The sequence below is a fragment of the Amblyomma americanum genome, chromosome 1 (assembly GCF_052857255.1).
Source record: "Amblyomma americanum isolate KBUSLIRL-KWMA chromosome 1, ASM5285725v1, whole genome shotgun sequence".
NCBI classification, from domain to species: domain Eukaryota; kingdom Metazoa; phylum Arthropoda; class Arachnida; order Ixodida; family Ixodidae; genus Amblyomma; species Amblyomma americanum.
In genome coordinates, this window is record NC_135497.1 from 323,918,080 (window position 1) to 323,934,602 (window position 16,523).

At 51.8% G+C, this 16,523-nt stretch overlaps 1 protein-coding gene across 1 annotated transcript; it reads left to right on the top strand.

Annotated features, from left to right (window-relative positions):
* The first annotated feature begins 5,768 nt into the window (after positions 1–5,768).
* LOC144115421 (uncharacterized) lies at positions 5,769–14,679 on the top strand. The gene is made up of 3 exons (XM_077649818.1): positions 5,769–6,091; positions 11,155–11,296; positions 14,176–14,679. The coding sequence occupies exons 1-3, from the start codon at positions 5,953–5,955 to the stop codon at positions 14,546–14,548; spliced, it is 654 nt and encodes a 217-aa protein (XP_077505944.1). The 5' UTR covers positions 5,769–5,952; the 3' UTR covers positions 14,549–14,679.
* The last annotated feature ends 1,844 nt before the right edge of the window (positions 14,680–16,523 follow it).

Below are 16,523 nucleotides of genomic sequence, written 5' to 3' on the forward strand. Positions count from 1 at the left end.
CTCCCTCATGGGGGAAAGGAAACGGCGACGGGAGCGCCACCTCGTAGGTTACGCGGAATTCTGCGGGACCGGACACAGTCTCTTCGGGATCCGGCCAGCGTTACGAGCGGTTGGAGCCGCACGCTCTCGTCACCTTCCGCGGCAAGCACACGGGGATCCATTGTGCCTTGCCGCTGGCCGGTAAGTCGGAAGTCCTTCTTACGTTGCCTTCTACTTCCGAGGATGCCTCGTTGATGGTTTGTAGCTAGCTGGCCCGCTCTGAGTATTAATTGCAACTGTAATAAATAGCATATGAGTGTTAACGCGTTGTCGTCCCCTCCTTTTGTTTCCCTCGATCACGAACCCCTCCGAGGTTAGCGAGCGGGAACGCTGCATCCGCGGAGTGGGAGTGCGGGGCGGGGTGGAAGGCTGTTCCCCCAGATATTTCCACAAGCCAACCCGCGTAGTATTGCACGCAGGCGGGTATAGCCATGCATCAAAGGAAGCAACGGGAGAGTGCGACAAAGCAGCGGAAACTGGCTGTTTGGTGCGTACGAGAACAACGGGATAAAAAGATGCTGGCAGACAACGCAGGCGCTGCTACACAACTAAGAGTATGTGTAAGCACGTGCAAGTACAGAAAAAGGGGGAAACAAAAGAAGGATGTTTAAAAAGTCAGCTAGAAGAAGAAGGAAAAGGCAGATCACGGAGCGGGGCACATATTAGAATAGGTACCAGCCAGCATGCGCCTGTATTGGCACCTGAAGCCGAAAATCTAATAATAATTGTTTTTTGGGGAAAGGAAATGGCGCAGTATCTGTCATATACCGTTGGACACCTGAACCACGCCGTATAATGGAAGGCATAAAGGAGGGAGTGAAAGAAGAAAGGAAGAAAGAGGTGCCGTAGTGGAGGGCTCCGGAATAATTTCGACCGCCTGGGGATCTTTAACGTGCACTGACATCGCACAGTATACGGGCGCCTTAGCGTTTTTCCTCCATAAAAACGCAGCCGCCGCGGTCGGGTTCGAACCCGGGTACTCCGGATCAGTAGTCGAGCGCCCTAACCACTGAGCAACCGCGGCGGGTACAGAAAAATTTAAAATTCGATTTTTGTGGTGATGGGGGTAGTAAAATTTTATTGGATGCCCTGGGGTGGGTTTTAGAGGAGAGTGGAGGGTTTCACCACTCCCTTGCCTGGGTGGTAGTCCTCATTCCGGGACAACATTGGTGGTAGCGGCTGCCCGCGATCTTTCGACCAAAGCCCTCTTAGACTCTAGGTCCAAGAAGCCGGACAAGGTCACCTTCCAGACCTGCCTCGTCGGCTGATTTACTCTCTTTATCTGCGGATTTTTCAGGCAGGCCCATACCATATGATATGCGTCTCCCCACATCTCACAAAATTTACAGTACACCGAAAAAGTTGGGCTATGTGTTTTAGAATCGCACGGCTTAGAAACGACCCCGTTTGCAGCCATCTGCGGTGTCGTTCCTCAGCTCTATCCAGGCCCTGGCGGGCTCTGGGAACGTCTGCCTACTGAGGCGCAGATGTGTTGTAATGCCTGCATATGTGGTAAGCGGATTCGGTACAGGAGTCCCGACAGAGTCTGGGAATGGCGCAGTGTGTCTCACATATCGGCGGACACCTTAACAGCGCCGTAAGGGAACGGATAAAGGAGGAACTGAGAGAAGGAAAGGAAGAGAGTGCTGCCGTAGTGGAGGACATCGGAATAATTTCGACCAGCTGGGGATCTTTAACGTGCGCTGACACCACGATGCAATGTCAGATTTCGAAGGGCGGAAAAATGTCTTACAACAATATTACGAATTTCCATTTTTATCGAAATAACTCGTGGCTGCTCTACACATCATTAAATATGGCTTTAACTGTGTAATTCCTTCGCAATAAATTTAACTAGCAATCTATATGTCAAAACTGGCGCGTCCACATCCCGCTACGGACGTTACGGTTGTTCGTTTACGCGAGCATTACTGAGCAGCGAGAATGAAACCATCAACCACGGAAGAGCGCGCAGGGACGGACAGACGTTGCAACGACGCGTTCAAAGTACCGCTTCCCAGTACATCCCCTAAGCCCACTGTCCCCTAGCTGTTGCGGTGGCTTAGTGGTCATCGTGTTCGGTTGCTGCCCCGAAAGACGCGGGTTCGATCCCGGCCGCGGCGGTCGTATTTAGATGGAGGCAAACTTTTCGAGGCCCGTGTACTGTGCATTGTCAGTGCACGTTAAAGGACCCCAGGTGGTCGAAATTTCCGGAGCCCTTCACTACGGCGTCCCTCAAAGCCTGAGTCATTTTGGAACGTTAAACTCACGTAAACGATAAAGTACAGCCGCGGTCAAAAATACGCGGCCCACGGCTACGGCGCAAGGAGCGGCTGCGGGGCCGCACCGCGGCGCTGCTACCTGCGTCGGGCGCTCGCAGCCTGAGGGTCCACAGAGTAACGACAAAGCTTCGCCCTCACTCTCCCCTCAGCACGCCACACGGCTCATGAATGTCAAGTGCAGCGTTCAGCCGTTTCGCGGCTGACGGTCAGTACGAAAGAGGGCTCTGCAATGCGTGCTGCGTGTGAAGCCTGGACTCCATGTACGCGAAAACTCACGCGAACGCGAAGGCGACGGCGGCAAGCGACGAGCGACGCCGTCGCGCGAAGCAAAATGCATGTGTCGCTTGCCGTGTCGCTCGGATCTGCACCCACAGAAAATTTCGCTCGTCGCCCGGAAGTCCCCCACGCGACTGGCCAACCAGAGCCCCCCAAAGCCGTTTCCGGTTTGTCCACGGTTTCTCACGGGCACATCTCACGAAACCAGCCCGTCGTCTTGGTCATCGCCACCGTCGAGAAAATATTTGGTTTTGTAGCTGAGAGGCAGACCCGCATGATTTAAATAATTAAAACAATCTACTTGTTGGGTGCGGAGGGCTAACAGCATTTGGAACGGACTACGCGAGCGGGCGTACTGCATGGAGAGATGCGTGTCGAGCCGCGGGTACCGGCGCTCGATCCACCGTGCCGCTGGGCTCCAGCTGTGCAGAAACACTCGCGGCGCGCATTCTCACTGGTAAATTATAGTTTGCTCACTTACAATTAAACTGCGATGACAGTTTATGGGAGTGTTTTTACTAAGCCGGAGTGCACAGACACCGAACGAAAGCACACCTCCCCCGTGAACTCGTGATGTGACTTCGTCTCCGCAAGCACGCCTTTGGATATATCTCCACTTCCGCTACACCGCTGCCGTAGAGGAAATATTCCTTTGGCCCTGACTATGAGGCACACTAACAAAATTTTAAGAGAGAGAACAGGTTACGGGCGTGTTTCTAAGCTTCAGTGCGCCAAGCACGGAATCCGCTGCGCACGTCGCGGGTTCGCGTCGCCTGCCGCCTTCGCTTGCATGGAGGTTGCCCACAAGCGACGGAACGAACGCCAGCCGTCGCCGCCGCCGTCGCCTTCGCGTTCGCGTGAGTTTTCGCGTACATGGAGTCCAGGCTTGACTTTCAGCGCCTACTCGAATATCTCGTCTTCGTTATGCACAGATCGGCTACGGCAGGCGTGCGTTCGGCAGTTCGACTAAGTGCGTCTGCCTGCGAAGCGTCCGAGTTCGGTTCGCATTCCATAGTTACGCGCGCCTCGCGTCCGTATACGCCGCGCTCCAGTGCCCGGCGCTTGGTCGAGTTAACCCTAATTACTAGCTGGAGCTCGCTGCTTTAAAATCATTAATTTAAAGCTAAAAAAAATCAAAGCACGTTCCTGCTGCAACGAAATTACGAGTAACAAACTACCAGAAACAAAACAGGGCTTCACCGAGTTCACAGACCTGGGTCCTGACGCAAAAATAGCTTGTTCTGCCCTATTTCTTGAGCACCGTAATGCCCGTGCTCCAAGGCTCACCACGCATGGGCGCGCGGGACATACGAGAGTGAAGCAGTATCGAGGTGGCAACGGCGAACCGCGCGCAATCCCCTTCATTACGCGTCTGGCAAACGGCGCAAAGCGGAGACGCGCCCCTTCATACTGACAGTCAGCCGCGAAACAGCCGAACGCCGCACTTGACATTTATCAGCCGTGTGGCGTGCTCAGGGGAGAGTGAGGGCGAAGCTTTGTCGTCACAGTGGCTGCGTTCCAATACTCTGGACGCCTAACAAGACGTCTAGTGTGACGTCTAAGAATCCGTCTGCATGCCCATGTATTGGAACTTGTCTACTGCTCACGCCGCCTCGCGGCATAATAATATAACTAAAGCTTATAAACAGCTGTACTATATTTTTTTTTCAAACTGAGCAATAACGATCATTAAAAACGTGTTTTCAACAAGTTTGCACATTTTTTCTGCAATCACTTTGCGCGTAAACCGGACTGGTGGATGCGCCTATCGGTCAGTCTACTTGTAGCAGACGGGACCGCTCTCCGAAGACGACGCTAAAGAGAAATACGATTATTCTTTCATTATTGATGCTAAACTGTACATGCTCCTCGAACGTGCTCGTCCAGACGGTCCTGTAAACAAAAGAAAGAATACGGAAGACTGTAATCAATATGCGCGAAATCCGATACGGCTAATATACACTGCAACAGGAAAACGCCTGCCATTAAACCTGCTGTCTGCCGTGCGTGGCACTCGGAGACGGCGAGAAACCTAAAGACCGCAGCGAGCTTTAATCCTGCAAAGACTAAAATCAATTCGCAACATGCCGGTGTATTTGTTCTGAGAGTGTAGACATAAAAAAGAATGTACGCGAAAGAGTTGATGCAACTAATACAGCAACAGAACACATTTGTTAACCGTCACGCCAGCCGTCGTAATGCCCGTCGAGGAACCCAACGACAGCGACGAGTATTAATCTCTAAAATCAAGGTGCTAACTAAGATCCGGCATCGTCAGATGCCGGATCACGTAAACAGACCACGTAAACAGACCTACAGCGTCCGCTGCTTTAGCAAAGCTCTCAAATGCACGATTTTCTCCTGCATGATTCACTGCTAGGAATCGCACGTCCACGAAAATTAATTAGCCACTAGTTTGCGTACCAAATAACATAATGGAATGACTCACATTTTTCCTTTCCTATACTCCGTGTACAGTCCGACGCCCGCAAGAGCACGACTCGTTCATCAGCGTACATCAGCCATCTTTAGACCGCAAGTTAGCCTGCATCGATGTAGACTTCGGCGAAGCAGTCATATTAAACGGCTTCGTGAGGAGGAAAAACGCTAAGGCGCCCGTGTGCTGTGCGATGTCAGTGCACGTGAAAGATCCCCAGGTGGTCGAAATTATTCCGGAGCCCTCCACTACGGCACCTATTCTTCCTTTCTTCTTTCATTCCCTCCTTTATCCCTTCCCTTACGGCGCGGTTAAGGTGTCCAAATATATATGAGACAGATACTGCGCTATTTCCTTTCCCCAATTATTATTATTATTAATATTAATATTATTATTATTATTATTATTATTATTATTATTATTATTATTATTATGATTATTATTATTATTATTATTATTATTATTATTATTATTATTATGCAACGCGTCCCAAGATGGCGGCTGTCCGGCTAGACGTCTAAGTAGCCATCTACTTGGAGTATAGGAACGCAGCCTCTGTGCAGCCTCGCAGCGAGCGCCGTACGGAGGTTGCAGCGCCGCGGTGCGGCCCCGCAGCCGCTCCTTGCACCGGAGCCGTGGGCCGCGTATTTTTGATCGCGGCTGTACGTGTCCACAGACTCCACACGAAGGCTTGGATTAGACTTTCCGCACGACCGGCAGCAACGAACGCCGCAGAGAAAAGTCAGCATGGCGGCGCTGCAAGCGCACGTGCGGTAGCCCGCGGGAGCTCGTGGTGGCGCTGTGGTGGGCACCGCTGTCTCAGTCCCCACCGCAAAAGACGAGGAAGACGCTGGAACGCGGCTCCGAAGCCCGATCCCGACTACGACGATCAGTGCTCCGTTCCATCGGGTCCGCGCAATGGCCTCCTTCAACGAGAAGCTCGTCCAGGAGGTGAAGAAGCACACGCAGCTCTGGGACCAGCACTCCAAGCTGCACAAGGAGGCCGGCTACCGGGAGGCCGCCTGGATGGACATCGCCGCCGCACTGGCCGTGACCGGTGAGCCATAGCATGCTGCGTTCACCGCACACACAGCAGGTCTCGCGCTCCGGTCTCGAACGCTTACGTGTCCGCGGAGATGCACTGAGACCTCGCAGCTGGCTTCGTCGCAGGCGCTTGGCCTGGACCCGCGTCTTATACGGAGTCGATATCACCGTACGATTTGGAATCGCCTGCATTTTTTTCGCATTGCCCGGAGCCATGAGCTTCCCTAGCATGCCGTGCTGATGGTACAGCTGATTGTGCCTATAGGAGGCCGTGTCTTTTGGATGATCGTGCGTTTCAGCTGTTCGCGTCATTGAGGATGCTGTGCCGGGAACGAGTGTCGTACCGATGATTGCGGGCTCATAGCCGGAGCGTCTGCGCGACAAGCTGCCGCGTGGGATTGCGTGGTCTCTGGCGTCCTTGTTGTAGGTGCCTTAGATCCACGAGCTGCTCCACCTGGTCCAACCCTGCCACTGCCACGTCAGGTCTGTTCCTCGAAGGCTCTCTCGTCAGGTCTGTTCTCTCTCGACGCAGTATTAGTTTTTTTCTGCCGCGTCCAGTCGTGTACTTTTCCTCTCATGACTTCACGCCGTCGCACTTAATCGGCCGACGGTGGCTGCGATACTAAAAGAGGCCTAGGCCAGGCACGTATCCATGGGCCTTAGGGGGCCCGAGCAACTGCGCAAAGTTAACCCCCCTCCCTTCACTTCTTTTGGCAGGGCTCTATAAAAAATCCTCTGAGCCCTTCCCGAGGAGGAGAAGGAGGAGGATAGTCAGTTTTGTTGACGAAAGTAGCAGATGGTTTGCGGTTATAGATCTGTCAAGTCGCCATGAGCCCGTGGTGTTTAGGCGACTTCTAGGGCTCTTGTCACAACCCGGATCTGTGTGTCCGAGTCGGAAATGAGCAATGCGGCCTCCCACTGGTCTGGATTCGAGAGCTGCAAACCTCCAGGAATTGAGTCCCGAGGGCAAGCGCCGAGAATGTGGGATAGAGTGACATGTTGGCCACATAGCTAGCTAACAGGAGCGAGAGCAGACCCCAGGATATATGCGAGCATATAAATGCGGGGTTATGGAAAGTGTTCGTTTGGAGTTCCCTCCACGCAACATCTTGGGTTTTTTTGGGATAAATATGTGCCGGGGATATATATAAAAAATTACTGGCTACGTGCCAGGCGTATGCTACGTAATGCCAAAGCAACCGTTCAGTTCAGCCGTTCTTTCAGTTGCCTTCGACTTTCTTACAGCTATAGATATGTGAGGTAGCACTCACCTAAAAGGCATCGACTTCACCGTCGGCCTCACCGATATGCTATAACCAAATACCCTGTTACGGCGTTAGTGTGCTGAATTCCAAGACGCAGGATCGAACCTCGGTGGCGCCGGACACGTTTCGATGGAGGCTTAATGCTGGGCGATGTCAGCGCACGTTAAGAACCCCGGATGGCTGTAATTATTCCAGAATCAACTACAACGCCTCTTTCTATTTTCTTTCCTTCACTCCTTTCCGCCGTATAAGGTGTTGCGCCTTTCCTTACAAACGCTTGTTAATTCCCCTACGTATTAACGAGAATGTTAAACCGCATGGCATAGCTTATAGCGGGAGTCTTCACAGTGCGCCAACTCTTTTCATGCAGTCGAAGCCGGATTGGGATTTGACGCTGTCGTGGGTTACGCAATGCAACTGATGCCATCACTTCGTGGCTTCGTGGCACAACTCGGAGCCTGGGATTTTCATTCTTTTGATTGTTTCTGGGGCATTTATTTCGGCATTACTGGGTTACTGATGTTGCGGCAGCTATGTTTCGGTGAAGTCCTAACGTAAAAGAAATCCGTAAACTATGCCATGTGGGTGCAGAAAAAAGAATCCAAGGTGGGCGAATCTTATCTGGACCCCTCCGCTACATGGTGCCTTTATGCGTATTTCCATTTCAGTGGCACTCTCCTCCATATTTAACTCGATCTCTCCTCCATTCCCTCCCCACGGCATGGTTGAGGTCTGTCTGTCTGTCTGTTGTTGCCAGGAAGGAAGAAAAAGAAAATGCACAGGCCTGCTCACTGGCTCAAGCCGAGAAAAAAAAAAAGGCTACCATGTGCAGATAGAAGGAGAGTTGAAAGATGGGATAGAAAGACAGGATAGTAAAGACGCGCTAAAGACAAGGCCAATCCCGGAGGTAGTGCAATACCGGGCCAGATCCGCCTCGGTAGTCCCTCCCTTATCCCTTCCCTAACGGCGCGGTTCAGGTGTCAAACGATATATGAGACAGATACTGCGCCATTTCCTTTCCCCAAAAAACCAATTATTATTATTATTAATACCGGGCCAACTGGTGGCGGAAGTGAAGCAACCTTCAAACTCTCCGCCACTTTTCCAAAAATAAGTCCAATCGGACCCGTAACAGATACTCTACGGGGTCCGGACATACTCCATGATTGAGGTGTCCACTGCGAATTGAGACAGCTGCAGCCCCTTTGCTTCCCTCAAAACCAATATTTTTGCTGGTGCTGAAGGGAACAGAGGCGGCACATGCCCGTGCTGCAGATAGCGTCCTACCCAACTTCGTTTTCTTTTAGCACGAGGTCGCGACACGCAACTGGAAATGTTTTCGAGCAAAGGAACGAAAACTTTATCCTTGGTGTAGAACCTGAACACCGCCGTGAAGGAAATGATAAAGGGATTGATGAAAAAAATTGTGCGCCTTAAAGGAGAAAGCGGATCCGTATATGGCTGGGGAATAAGTTCGTCTCCCTGCGGATCTTTGACTTGCACTGACATCGTGCAGCAAACGGGCGCCGTTCGCGTCTCGCCTTCATGGAAACGCGGCCGCCGTGGCCGGGTTCGAAGCTGAGTGCTCCGGCTTATTAGCCGAGCGCTCTAACTACTGAGCTGCCGTGGCGGGTACCGCGCCGTGAAGGAAACGCAGGAGGAGGGAGTGAAAGAAGGGAGAAAGATGTGCCCTAGTGGAGGGCCCTCCGGAATAATTTCTACCAAAGGGGGACCTTCAACGTTCACTGACACCCCACAGCACGCGGTCACATTATGCGCCTCGCCTCCATAGAAACGATCTGAACCCCAGAGAGATGCGTCATATTACAGTGTTCCAGATAAATTTGCCCGCCGCGATGGCTGAGTAGTTTGAGCCGGCGCTCGTTTACTGAGCCGCATCACCCGGCTTCGAACACGACCGCAGCGGCCACATTTCGATGGAGGCAAAACGCAAAAGGAGCCCGTGTGCTAGCTCTGCATTGTTAGTGCACGTTTAAGATCACCGGGCAGTCGAAATTATTCTTGAGCCTTCCACTACGGCACCTATTTTTTTTTTCACTCCAACCTCCCCTTCCCTCACGGCGCGGTGGAGGTGGTGGTAGTGGTTTTATTAAAAATAATAGTAAAAAGGAAGGAAAAGATTTTTGCTAGCCCCGGCATCTTCCAGCGAGAAATAAGACAGTTAACCTCCGCCCAACCGCGCTTCGATGCGTCCGTGTGCTGTGCGATGACAGTGCACGTTAAAGATCCCCAGGTGGTCGAGCTTTCTCCGGAGCCCTCCACTACGGCATCTCTTCCTTTCTTCTCATAGTCCCCCCCCTTTATCTCTTCCCTTACGTCGCGGTTCAGGTGTCCGCCGATATGTGATAAAGATACTGCGCCATTTCCTTTGCCCAAAAACTAATTTAGTTTAACATGCCTTTAATTTCCTAATAACCAATCAATCCGGACAAATTTAGACCTCCTGAATGAGGTCCGTTGAAGTACATCGTACACCACGTGGGCGCGTCTGTTGCATTTCAGCTCCACAGAAATTTGGCCGCCGCGACCGGGGTTCGAACCCACGTCCCTGTGCTGGGCAGCCGAACGCAGTAACCACTAGTGAGCCATGTCGGCGGATGCCCGCCACGGCCGCCGCACGGCAAATGTCGCGAAAAGCGATCGTGGCGCGGAGTGTAGCCACCTTAGCTCTTTTGTCTTTACGGCGACAATGACTTCCGAGTGGCGTATGTGTGCATCAGAAGTAAAAGGCAGTTTGGTTGTATTCTGTACATAGTGCGTATTTCCGTCCTACTCCTATCCGTTCTTGCTATCGCTCCCCTCTTTCTATCCCCTTCACTCTCTTCGCCCTGTCCTTTTAGTCAAGCTAGGTGCTTCAGGTCTCGATGGCAGATGCCGCGGAGAGCAACATTTTTGAAGCGAAAGCTTCACTACGCTATAGTAGGCTACAATTTAAAAAAAGAACAGGAAGGTTCGAACCCGACCGCGGCGGCCGCGTTTTGATGGAGGCGAAACGCAAAGGCGCCCGTGTGGACTGCGATGTATGTGCACGTTAAACAACCCCAGGTGGTCGAAATTGTTCCGGAGCCGTGCACTACGGCAGCTCTTCCTTTCTTCTTTCAGTCCCCCCCCCCCCTCCATTTACCCCTTTCCTTACGACACGGATAAGGTGTCAGTTGAGATGTGAGAGATACTGTGCCATTTCCTTTCTCCAAAAAACAATTTAAAAGCGCTTGACACAGCCCTCCACTACGGTAATAATAATAATTATTATTATTATCCCTCCTTCTTTCACTCCCTCCTTTATCCCTTCCCTTACGGTGCGGTTCAGGTGTCCGCATGTGTGACAGATACTGCGTCATTTCCTTCCCCCAAAAATAAATTTTCATTTTCATTTTCTGGGGCCGCGATCCTCGGCGTACTTTATTACTCCGCTAGCCAGTCACAAAAGTAAACGAAATAAGCTTTTTAATGTCTGAATTTATTAAACAAAGCAGGCATGAAAATTCTAGACCTAAATTTTTTTTTTCTCGTGATTAGCTTCTTGTTTAGGAGACAAGATAAATTTTAACAACGGACTACGTTTTTGTCGTGGAGGATTTCTGTGCGCCGGTCCTAAATGTGCGCGGAGCTTCACTGCAGGCAAGTTGTATCAGCTTACCCGTCTCGGCGGTGCGCTGCCATTAATAGTGGCGTCGCGCTGGAAGAGCGGTTTTTGTTTTCACGAAAGCTGTATACTAATTGTGGGGTGCCCCTAACCGCGACAAAGGCATGGTTGTTTTGACCGGCAACCGTGTGTTCCCTGGCGCAGTGGAGGAGTGCCAGACCCGGTGGCGCACCCTCCGGGACACGTACCTCAAGCGCAAGAAGCGCCGACGCGCCGACGCCACGGGGCAGTGGAGCGTGCTGGACCGGGAGCTCGGCTTCCTCGATGACTTCCTGAGGCCGCGAACGTGAGTGTTGTGTACAGGAAGACACCTGCCCGCCTTCGCGTCACAAGCACAACATCGCGCGACTGCGACGTGGCTCAGCGGCCATTTAAGCGAGCACTCGGTTTTACCAGGCTTTACTGTCCGCACAAAGCTACACGACGCGCGACTCGCTCAGACTCGCACTAGATCGCCGCGTTGCTGGGTGGCACGCAACCTACTACGTACGGCAAGTCCATTTTGCGGACCCGGTGGTGTGCGTCTGGAAGCGTGCGCGCTGCTTTCCTTTTTTGCCTGCTCCGATGAGCGATGTTGACGAAGAGTAGCCGTCAAGCCAGCCCGCCTCGCAGCGTGTGTGGCTATTCTGATAATGCGTCACAAAGAGCGTACGCCATCAGATAAGTAACGTTTCTTGCTTCGGGATCAAGGGCAACCACTCTTTCCACCACGAATGGACGCGTCATGCGCGGTGTCGACACCAGTGTGTCCAAGTGACGCAGTGCCAATGCCCACATGAGCCGGCGCTGGCGTGCGCTGGACACTCGTGCACCCGATAGTACACGTCGTCGTATGCCCGCTTTAACTCCATTCAGCACTGTCTTGCGTCTGTCGCGATCACAGGATATGGCGGCATATTTTGTAGTGGAATCTTTTTCATCCTTTGTTTTTAATAAAAGCAAAGAAGTGGGCAGACGCTGAATGGAAATGACCTATTATAAACTCTGCACTTCTCCAGCCAAAAACTCTAATTTGAAACCCAACATTTCGAGGCCGGCTCGGCTCCTTCATCGGGGGTGACTGTGGGCACTAGCTGGCGTCTCTTAGTATGTATGGAGGGGAGGAGATCAAAACTAAAGCTGTGATGCGAAAGGCGTGGGGGCAGGAGGAGGTTGACTGTGAGTCACGTTATCGCACCGGGGGCAGGCGGTCATTGGAGACTTTTCTTCTTTAGGCTGCAGAGCCAAGTCCCTGTGCATATACTGGGGGGAGGTTTCCTGTTGTGCGGTTGATGTTGTTCGGGGCAGTTTGGATGTGCCAGGATTCGAGTTGGAGCCTTCTTTTTTTAATGGAAATGACACTGTGAGGGGGTTTCCTTAGAGATTCCGCTAAAATCAGGCCGCGAACTGTAAACCTCCGCTCGTGCACCATGGCTATGTTAATAAATGCAGTCCTCCGTGATTCTTACAAGGGATATGGACGTGGGCAGGACATGTAACGTGGAGGACAAACAGAGTTGTTACATGAGGAAGTAAACAATGGGCGGCGAGTAGTAGTCCGGTGGCCAGATGAGGTCAGGAACAGTGCGGGGACATAGCGTGGCTGCACGGTTGATTGCAGATGAATGGAAGAGGTCTTTGCCTTGCAGTGGACAGGTCTGCGCCGATGATGACGATGGTGACGACGAAGTGGAAGAGTCGCCACCATCGGCGGCACGTTAAATCGAAAAATGAAAACCATAAATAAAAATTGGTAGTGGCTTAGCTCGGCTGTGCCAGGATATACGTAGCGAGAGGTACTCTTCCCTGGTTGAGCTTGTTGTGTTCACTGTATGTTTAGCAATGAGAGACATTGGGTTCCATCTCGGCGGCTATGCGGCGTCTATTACGCTCGACAGTCTGAGTCTCCGTTTGGCAAGCCGTTGCTCTCTCTCTCTCTCTGTTCGGGCGTCTCCGCTGCTCTCTTCGCATTCTGACGCTCATTCTCTCTTTGTCGAGCAGCCAACTGCCAGGCGACAACCTCAGGATTGGAAGAGTTAATGTTCTCTTGTGTATACCGCCGTTTATCAGCGGCTGAACTCTCCTGTGCATCCTTATCAAGCGCTGCGATACAGCCGCCGATTAAATCTACGCTTTTTATACGCAATGCTGCGCATGCGACGACGCGCGGTTCGGGTGATGAACGCGATGTGACGTCATACCAAACAGCGGCGGCGGCGAGCCGCGCTGTGTGACGTCATGCCAGATGGCGCCGCGAGCGCGGAAAGCACAGTAACCATCTCACATATCTCGATGGACACCCGTACCGCGCCGTAAAGGGAAAGGTAAATGAGGGAGGGAAAGAAGAAAGAGAAAAATGAAAATTGAAAGTTGCATTTTGAGGAAAGGCGCAGCGCACCCACTCCTCCTCCCCGGTTGCCATGGTAACGGCGCATGCGCGCAACTGGACTCCCGCATGTACCATAAAGGCGCATGCGCACAACTGGCGCCTTACCTGTACCGCGATATGCTCGACTTGTAGCCTAGCGTAGCTCCCGCTACAAAAAAAAAAAACATTCGCTCGGCACGCGAGCTCATAGGAGGAGATATGAGATGTAGGTAGTTAACTTTTTTCCTAAGTGTTCTGAACCTGGATTTAAAACTAAACATTTTGACAGATTTGCCTGTCTGGTTGGGTTTGAAGACTTATAACAAACTGCACATCTCGAACCAAAATTTTAACTTTAACCCAACGTTTCGAAGCCCACTCGGCTCCTTTATCAGGGGTGACTGAGGGCAGTAGCTAGCGTCATTTAAGTATGGAAGGGAGGGGGGGGGGGTGAAAAGAACGACAGCTGTGTCGCGGAAGGAGAGGGGGTTTAGGCTAGGTGCTGAACGGCGACTTTTTTTCGTTGCGTTGAAGAGCGAAGTCCCTGGGCATATACTGGGGGCAGGTTTCCTTTTGTGCAGTTTATTATGTGAGTTTATTATGAACCTGGATTGCGTTTCATGGGGCGTCTCAGCACAATGTACAGCGCTGCAAACAATGCGCATGCGCTGCGGGCGGCTGGCGGAAGCCAGTTAGACTGGCCAGCGGGCGAACTCGGACGTTAGCGATTACGGGGTAAAAGCCACTTTAACACCGCACTCTGCCAGCCCGAGTTTGAGTGCGTGCTACACCCTCGCTGCAACGACTCTTCCTCGCAGGAGGCGCTCGACGCTGAACGGGGCGGCCCCGGCGGCTTCTTCGGCCGAGGTCGAAGTCAAACGAGAGCAGCCCGACGAAGACGCCGAAGTACGCGAGTCAGCGGCTGTGGTGGCTGCGGCAGCAGCACCAGCTCAACCCTGGGCTCTGGCCATGCGGCCGACTCGCGTGATGCCGCATCGCCTGGCGGCGGGGGGCGCGGCGGCGCAGGCGCTCTTCTCGGACCCCGAGGAGCTCTTCTGCCTAAGCCTGGCGGCGCGCCTCAAGAGACTTCTGCCCCGCGAACGACACATGGCCAGGATGAAGATGCTGCAGACACTGCACGACTTGCAATCTGGCGAGAACATCGGAGAGTTCGCGTTAGGAGACCCGTAGATGGTGCACGACATTACGGTGGACGAGACAGAAGGCGACTTCAGCGAACAACCCCCTCATCAGCCGGCAGAAACTTGTTTTTTGTTGTTGTTTTTTACTAGGAATGAAAATACATTGGCTGTTGAGTTGCATGCGCATGTCTCATCGCTATAGCATTTGCTTTCAACACGCTATAAACCAGAATGGACTGAACTGTGCTACTTGGTGACTGAGGATTGATAGTTGAGTGCAACCGAGTGTGCATCATCCAATCGGTAAACGCGCGAGCCCTGGGAACAACCGCGGAAAAGCGGGACGTAGTACTAGCTTACATTTGACGAGCTTGCGCCTTGGCTAAAGATAAAGCAATGTACACGCGAAAAGTCGTGCGCACACCCCAGATTGTTTGCAGAAGAAAGGATAAGGGGCATATCAAGGGGGGGGGGGCTGTTATGCGGTAAGTGTACCTGTGGTGGGCCTACAATGCCAGTCCTCGGAACTGAGGTAATTAATGCGAGACTTTATCGTGGATTGCGAGGTGTACGTTGAGAATCAAAGCATGCGAACTCTGCCAGAAGGCGTTCGACGGGCGAATGAGCTACACGGCGGAATCGCTGGGATCTACCACGGCAGCTGAAGGGGTCCTTTGCGTCTTCATAACCAGAGGCTAGAGCGACGTAAATTACCTCCCCCACAATACGAACACCTCAGAGGCCATGCACTGGCGACTAATACCAACCCGTACCCGAACTTGTTCCTAAGATACAATATCCAACCAACAAACTATAACGAGGCACATACCCATGGTGTAGAGCTTGCCCTACTTTCTTCCACTTATCACGGGGATGAAGGCCAAACATCAACACCTTACAAAAACCGAGAACACATACGAGCATTGGGAGACTGCGCTGACCATGGGAAACCCGGACACAGAGCTTCAGCTCATCCTGATCGTAAGCGAGTCGGCAAAAGCCAGTGGAGCCTTGGACCAGAGGAGCCACCCAGCTGCACAGTCTACCCCCTCATCCCCTCCCCTACTTGGGAAATAAAATTTCTCTCCCTCCCCGCACCCTCTTCTTTTGCTTCGGATCGGACCCCCCCCCCCCTTTTTTTTGTCTTCCTGGTTGGGGGTCTTGCTTCCAGTGCGCTTTTCTGAACAGTTAGCTGAGTGCCATAACCACGCAAGAATACCAAAAGAAAATTCTTGAGGGCTGGTTGGCTCATTACGAGGGTGTACCTACAACTGCGCTAATAGGACAAGAGGCCAAGAAACGAACACTGAGCCCCTGGTGTCATATTCGTTTTTTTTCCTTATGTGCTATTCGCGCAGTCTTAACTCCCCTTGTAATGAAGCAACGTTGTATATTTACAATACACAACGTGTTTTGCAGATTGTGTACACTATGTATTTACAATAAGCTTTTTTTTTCCTTACGAGTGAACTATTGCCAGCCGGTATATACGACGAAAGGAAATTCACAAAGGCTGCACGTTTTACAGATAAAGGTTCTTCCTGCAACACTTAAACGGACACTGAGGGCAAATTGAAGTCTATCTCTATCGATTGATTACTTCCTTCTAACGACAAAAAACCAATTGTCACCAAAAACGAAGATTTTATCAGCTAGAAAAATGCAAAAAAAAACGAAATTGAGGTTTTGCTATCAGCGGCCAACTTCCCAAGTAAAATGCGTTTGTCGACACCGATTTTGGGGCGCAGATCCCAAAGGCAATGCTACACTGCCATTCAGTTCAAAACAGAGGCAACCAGTCCTTTTCGGTAGCGACGTCACGAGTTTGAATCGAATGGCAAGGGGGAGGGGGATTTTTAAATCCATTTTTCTCGGCGATAAGTGCGTCTCTTGCATCCGGACAAACGTCCAAGCCAGAAAAAGCCAAAGAATCAACTTTTACTAATTAGAATAATTGCTTTCACTTTTCTTCAGTGTCCCGTTGGGGAGGAAGGCAAGCAGCGATTGCAAAAATCAGTCCCCGA

What these genes read in the sequence shown, in the direction of transcription:
- LOC144115421 (XM_077649818.1), top strand. Translation starts at nt 5,953, where the DNA reads ATGGCCTCCTTCAACGAGAAGCTCGTCCAGGAGGTGAAGAAGCACACG. An exon ending in CGCCGCACTGGCCGTGACCG is followed by an intron (nt 6,092 to 11,154) that starts GTGAGCCATAGC and finishes TCCCTGGCGCAG; the next exon opens with TGGAGGAGTGCCAGACCCGG. An exon ending in GACTTCCTGAGGCCGCGAAC is followed by an intron (nt 11,297 to 14,175) that starts GTGAGTGTTGTG and finishes TCTTCCTCGCAG; the next exon opens with GAGGCGCTCGACGCTGAACG.